This window comes from Gouania willdenowi, unplaced genomic scaffold (genome assembly GCF_900634775.1).
Source record: "Gouania willdenowi unplaced genomic scaffold, fGouWil2.1 scaffold_412_arrow_ctg1, whole genome shotgun sequence".
Classification (NCBI taxonomy): Eukaryota; Metazoa; Chordata; class Actinopteri; order Blenniiformes; family Gobiesocidae; genus Gouania; species Gouania willdenowi.
Genome location: NW_021145173.1, coordinates 283,514 through 289,784, shown reverse-complemented (window position 1 = coordinate 289,784; position 6,271 = coordinate 283,514). Strand labels below are relative to the sequence as shown.

Genomic DNA, 6,271 nt, shown 5'->3' with positions numbered 1-6,271 from the left:
CCCCAGCGCAAGAGCGACCGGCGGCCGCCACCACAGGAGAGAGGGACCCCAATGGCACACAACCGATGCGGAGCAGCAGCCCCCAGCCAAAGGCACAAAACCCACCCACCCGCCAGCCCGCAGATAGCAGGACAGACCTACCAAGTGGCCGATACCGACCTCAACCCCCGGAACAGTTAGAGCCGCCCCCCAGCAAAGAGCACCACCCCGGAGCGCCAAGCAACCTCAACACACCACCCTCCGGTGGGTGGTGTGTTTAGGTGTAATTAAAATTGGAGGGATAAGTAGGGCAGCCAGAGGTGGGAGTGCTGCCCCTGCGCCACTACTTAGTGGCGCAGGCGGCGGCCCCCTCCACCCCCAGTCCCACCATCCAGCCCCCCAAGGGTTGGGTATGTGAGTGTGGTGCAACAAGTGGGTGAGCCAGACCAGCTGGGAGTGAGTGATGTGAAGTGTCCATGTAGGAGGCCTGTCTGGTAGGAGCCCGGCCCATTCGCACGGCGGGCCACTGGAGAGGGCAGACAGCGCAGACGGGCGCACGGCACCGCGGGCCCCAGAGACGCGCCAAGCAGCACAACCGGAGACCCCCCGCGGCACCCCAGACCTCCCGACGAACCCATCCTAAGCTACCCCACCCGGCGCAGCAATGCCTGCCCCCCAAGCAAAGGTCACAGCCCCCCCACCAGTATCCCGGGCTGACAGGAGCCCCCCAACAGGAGAGCAGGTGCTCATGCTAGGCTAATGCTACTGTTAACCTAATGCTAATGGTAGGCTAATGCTAATGCTAGGTTAATGCTATTGTCAGACTAATGTTAATGCTAGGCTAATGCTAATGTTAGCCCAATGTTAATGTTAATGCTATGGTCCTTGGCTCCTTGGGGCTTTCTCGTGTGTGTGTGTGGAAGCGGTGGTGTCCTCTGGGCCTACGGTCTCTAGGGCATCAGGAGGGGCTGCTCGCTCATGAGGTTGGTGGCCTGGAGCTTGGCTCCCGTTGTTGATGCCGGCCAAGCTGCAACTACGAGCCCGGGGCGGAGCCTGGGTTCGCAGAAGCTGTTCTTGCACAAACATTGGTCATGGATGCACTGGCCTTGGGCTGTGGGATAAACTCGTACTGGGCTTAATCTTAGACACATTGGTCCCAAATACCTGATGCAAAACCACTCACTCCTTCCCTCTGTCCACAGCCACCACCATTATACCAAAGCTGGGTGCTGTCACCACTTTCAATTTCTCAACACTTGTCACCAGACTGGCTGAACTGTTCCTGACTCTTCCCCACCCCTTCCATTTCCTACCCTGACTCCCTCTTCCCTTCCCCCTCACCAATGTGCAACACTGCCCTCTTTTTATATCCTCCCTTAGATACAGTATTTCTTACCCTTCCTTAGCGAGGGCCGATGATGGTCACAATTATACAATAAAATAAATTAATTTATCTATAAAAGCAAAAAAGGTCTGTGTGTGTGTGTGTGTGTGTGTGTGTGTGTGTGTGTGTGTGTGTGCGTGCGTGCGTGCGTGCGTGCATGCGCGTGTGTGTGTGTGTGTGGAGCGAATATCTCCCCGACACGGTATGAGTTCGACCTGTAACTTAGTCAATGGGTTCCAAATACCCCAAGTGTGTGAATCTGTTATTTTGGAGTAATTTGGTGTAGCAAAATGTTCAAAACGTTACATTTTAAATTACGGCCCTCTCAGTAATGAGTGCAGTATTGAACGCGCTACTTCCAGTTTTGGATTCATGACATCACACTGTCGCAGTTTGTTTGGGTTCAAAGAAAAAAAAGGTCAATATTAAAAAAGTTTTTGTACTGCTAAAAGTGATTCAAGTTAATATTTCATGGTTATTTAATATTTTATGGTTATTTAAAATTATTCCCGTGATTCCAAACTTCCTTTAAATCGTGGGTCACAGACTTCACTTCCTCCTCCGTCTCATGACTGTGGGCGACGGGTTTGCTGACGGCCATTAGCCGACCATATCACAAACATTCTGCTTCTTCAGACAGAGGAATGTAACATTTTTGTGAGTGGATGGGTCCACAACACGGCTCTACTATGATTATTGTTTGTTCTGTGCAAGGGTGAGTGTTTCTTCTTATATTATTCCATGTGTTAAGATGCTAGCAACTACAATGTAAGCACACACACACACACGGCTAATGCGCATGCGTGCACTACACCAGGATATACTTGCGACTTTGGTGTTGTAAAACGTTTATTTTTTGTGGTACTTCCATGTCTCTTTTTTTTTATTTTTTATTTCTCAACAACCTGTGACGAATTATGTGCATGACGCGCGTGTGTGAGGGATAACACGGAGATGGAGGTAGACAGAATTTATAATAAAAATATACTAAATTAGTAAAAGAAAACAAAAAACTATACAATATTTATACAAAAAGTACATAAAACAACAACAGAAATGTACAAAAATATACAAAAAGGCTCCAAAAACACACAAAATGTCTCAAAATAAATATTTATACACAAAATGACAACTGAAATGCACAAAGCTACACCAAAAAAGATACAAAAACACACAAAATGACTCCTGAATCACACTACCATGGCAACAAAAAACTATAATTACAGAAAAAATGCAAAAAAAAGATAACAGATACAAAAAATGCACATGACTCCAAAAAACATACATTACAGAAAAATACACCAAACAAAAAACATATAAAGATGAGTAAAAAACAAACAAACACATTTATCATGTTCATGTCCCATAGAATTAAACCAGGTAAATCTCACTCACACTATTTTACTTTGCACCCACAAATAAACCCCTTTATAACACTACAGAGTACAGAGTATGTACACCTCTTTGTACATCCAACCTTCATAACACACACTCATTTGGACATAATTGACAATTCTACTTAAGCTCCTCCCAGTACATGAATGCATACTTCCGACCGTGACTACACTAGTTCATTTACTTGCAATAAAAAAAATTAAAAAAACATGCATTGTTGATTTAAAAAGATTGCACTACAGGTAGTGTTGACCTTAGACAGCATGTGCAGATAAGCCAAAAAAAAAACCCAACTGTGTCAGGAATGTCTGGCCCACAAACCATAGCCTTCCAACATTATGGCCCACAGCAAGATGTAGTTGAATAGCCCTGCACAACATACTACACACCAGTGTGCTGTCTACTCACACACTCAATACGGCTAACTGAGTTCATACGTATTTAATTATGGATTATAATTTTTTTTTATTTCAAAGCATTGTTTTCCTTTCTTCTTATCTCTTCTTATTGTCAGTGACACTTTCTCACTTTTATACTTTATTTTGATTAACATCATATTTCCAACTGCACACAGGTGTCATTTTATTTTTCATTGTCAATGATTATAAATTGTCCTCATTGTGGGATTAATTATTTTATAGTTTATAGTCTGTACTGTACAGACTTTATTGAGTTTAAAGCCCTCTTCCACCAAAAAAAATAATGTTTTTATTGGTGGTTTATACTGAGATAAATAAAACTGTTGTGAAATGTTTAATCATATTGTGTTATTTTGTGCATATGTACATTTTACTGTCAATACATTAATGAACAGTTGTGTGATGTGGTGTTTTCCCACAAATGAGGACACAAGTCACTTTTATTTCATAGTTATAGTTTTTATTTCATAAATCTATAAAAGTAACATTGTAAACAACAGGTAAAGTGTGATCTGATCATATTTGATAGTGTGCTGATTTATTTCATTGTTCCTAATAAACTATTGCCTAACTTTAACTTACTTTACGCTTTGTTTAACCAAACTGTAATAGATGAGGTGTTTTATTCACATATGAAACATGTTTGTTTTATCATTTCTATCATTTGTTGAACTCTACAGAAATCAACCTGCTGTGCATGTGATTGGTGCACATTTATCTCTACATCAGCAACTTCTGATTGTACTTCAGATCAGTTTTACATAAAAATATCAAAACATGTCAGCTCTGTGAAACAACAACAGATTGATCACTTAAAAATTATTTTTTTCAAGTTAGTTCACTTCAGCTTTCACAGTCATGACAAATCTCTAAACATAAACAAAATAAGCAAATTGATATAATATTTACAGTATGTTGGCCTCACTGGAGCCAAACTTCAGAATCTGAAGAGAAAAAACACATTTCACACATTTCCTGAACCAGGGATACAGAAACACATAGATCACAGGGTTAAGCAGAGAGTTGAAGTAACACAAACAAATAACAAAACTGTATGATGATACACTTTTCACTCCAAACCTTGTTGTAAGTGAAACAAGGTAAAATGGAGTTAAACACATTAGAAACACAACAACCACTACACCCAGAGCTCTAGCAGCTTTCAGCTCTGACCTGTTAACCTTCAGTGAACTCTGAAGTGTCACCACTGTAACATGAGAGCGCATGGCCTGGGCCTGAGACACAGCCACCATAAACACTCTCACATACAGGACCACTATGATGCTGATTGGAATTATGAATGTAAAAATTAACTTCACCAATTGTGTTTGTGTGATTAATGTACATTAGTTTCCTCTGAAACAATATCATGCCACTGTAAAAAATCCCTTTTAATAATGATGAACAGTTTTGACTTCAAAATAACAAATATAATGTAATTTTCTAGAAACAACACATCAGCAGGTCTTTTCTTTTCATTCATGGCTAAAGTAAACAGAACTCTAAAAACATTCATCACACATCACCACAGTTTTACAGTGACTGTTTTAAATCCCAGCAGCACATTGTCCCTGACTTTTCCTCTTTACAGTATGTTGGCCTCACTGGAGCCAGACTTCAGGATCTGAAGAGAAAGAACACATTTCACACATTTCCTGAACCAGGGATACAGAAACACATAGATCACAGGGTTAAGCAGAGAGTTGAAGAAAAACAGACCTACAACAAAAATGTAAGATGATAGACTTTTCACTCCCAACCCTGATGTAAGTAAAACAAGGTAAAATGGAGTTAAACACATTAGAAACACAACAACCACTACACCCAGAGCTCTAGCAGCTTTCAGCTCTGACCTGTTAACATTCAGTGAACTCTGAAGTGTCACCACTGTAACATGAGAGCGCATGGCCTGGGCCTGAGACACAGCCACCATAAACACTCTCACATACAGGACCACTATGATGCTGACTGGAATGATGAAACTGAGAACAACATTCATAATTCTACTAACAGGATGGACATAAATCACACATTCTCCAGTGCAGGAATCAAACTCACCAGAATTTTCTATGTTATAAATTTTCCTCAGACAGTGAAAGACAGTAGAACCAGCCCAACATAGGACAATGCACATCTTAGCTCTGTTTTTAGTGACTTTAGTTTGATAGTGCATTGGATCACAAACAGCCACATAACGATCAACTGATATCAGCACAACAGTTCCTACTGAAGCAGAGGTGGCAACATAACAAAACACTGTATTGAAAACACACCAGCCTGCACCTAAAAACCAGCATCCATCAATAAGGAGGATCAGAAAAACCCAGACAAACCCTACAGAGAAATCTGACACAGCCAGAGAGAGGAGGAGGAAGTTGGTGGGAGTGTGCAGCTTCCTGGAGGAGATAGAGAGAAACACACTGATATCATTATATGATACAACAATTATCATCAAAGCAGAAAACATCAGGAGTCTAACAACATAATAAGTCATAAAACAACAGAACATGTCAATACCTGAAGTGTGAGATGGAGATGATGACCAGCAGGTTGAGAGTCACAGTGAGCACAGAGATGGAGGACAGGATGATGTGAAGGAGCACAGACACTGAGTGAGAACGCACGATCCTCCTGCATGAAGAGTTTCCCAGGTGTGGATAGCAGAGCTCAGCTTCATCAGGTGTGCTCATAGTGAGGAGAAGAAGATGATGAGCTCTGCATCGTTCTGCCTCAGCCTCTCTGATGAACAACTGATATATTATTCCTGCTCCAACACAGGGATGTGGAGGCTGGACCTGAGGACTGGACCTCCCTCAGACACCGTCTGATTGACACATTATTATTCTACTCCTACATTATGCAACACTAAACAATTCTGACCTTTTTCCTTTCGTACTGAATCCTATCAGCTTAGTAAACTCCATACACAGCATTTATTGAAAACACTCAGTGCTGAGATCTGATTCTTATTCTCATACATTATATTAATAATCCTTTCATAGGAGTGCTGTAAACATAATAGAAAAATCAGCGAAGCTGAACACCTGTGACTCATTCTCCATTTATTCGGATTACATTTATTTTCACATTAATT

At 41.5% G+C, this 6,271-nt stretch overlaps 1 protein-coding gene across 1 annotated transcript; it reads right to left on the bottom strand.

Moving 5' to 3' along the window:
• Positions 1–929: 929 nt before the first annotated feature.
• On the bottom strand, positions 930–5,984 carry LOC114460156 (trace amine-associated receptor 3-like). The gene is made up of 3 exons (XM_028442196.1): positions 5,695–5,984; positions 5,451–5,573; positions 930–1,032 (listed from the first exon to the last, which is right to left on the bottom strand). Exons 1-3 carry the CDS (start codon positions 5,865–5,867, stop codon positions 930–932), a joined length of 399 nt encoding a protein of 132 aa, XP_028297997.1. The 5' UTR covers positions 5,868–5,984.
• Positions 5,985–6,271: the final 287 nt, after the last annotated feature.

Coding starts and splice junctions, on each gene's coding strand:
- LOC114460156 (XM_028442196.1), bottom strand. CDS start 5,867: ATGAGCACACCTGATGAAGCTGAGCTCTGCTATCCACACCTGGGAAAC. Junction 5,574..5,694: donor ATCTCCATCTCACACTTCAG/GTATTGACATGT, acceptor TATCTCCTCCAG/GAAGCTGCACACTCCCACCA. Junction 1,033..5,450: donor TGGTTTTTAGGTGCAGGCTG/GTGTGTTTTCAA, acceptor CTGCGAACCCAG/GCTCCGCCCCGGGCTCGTAG.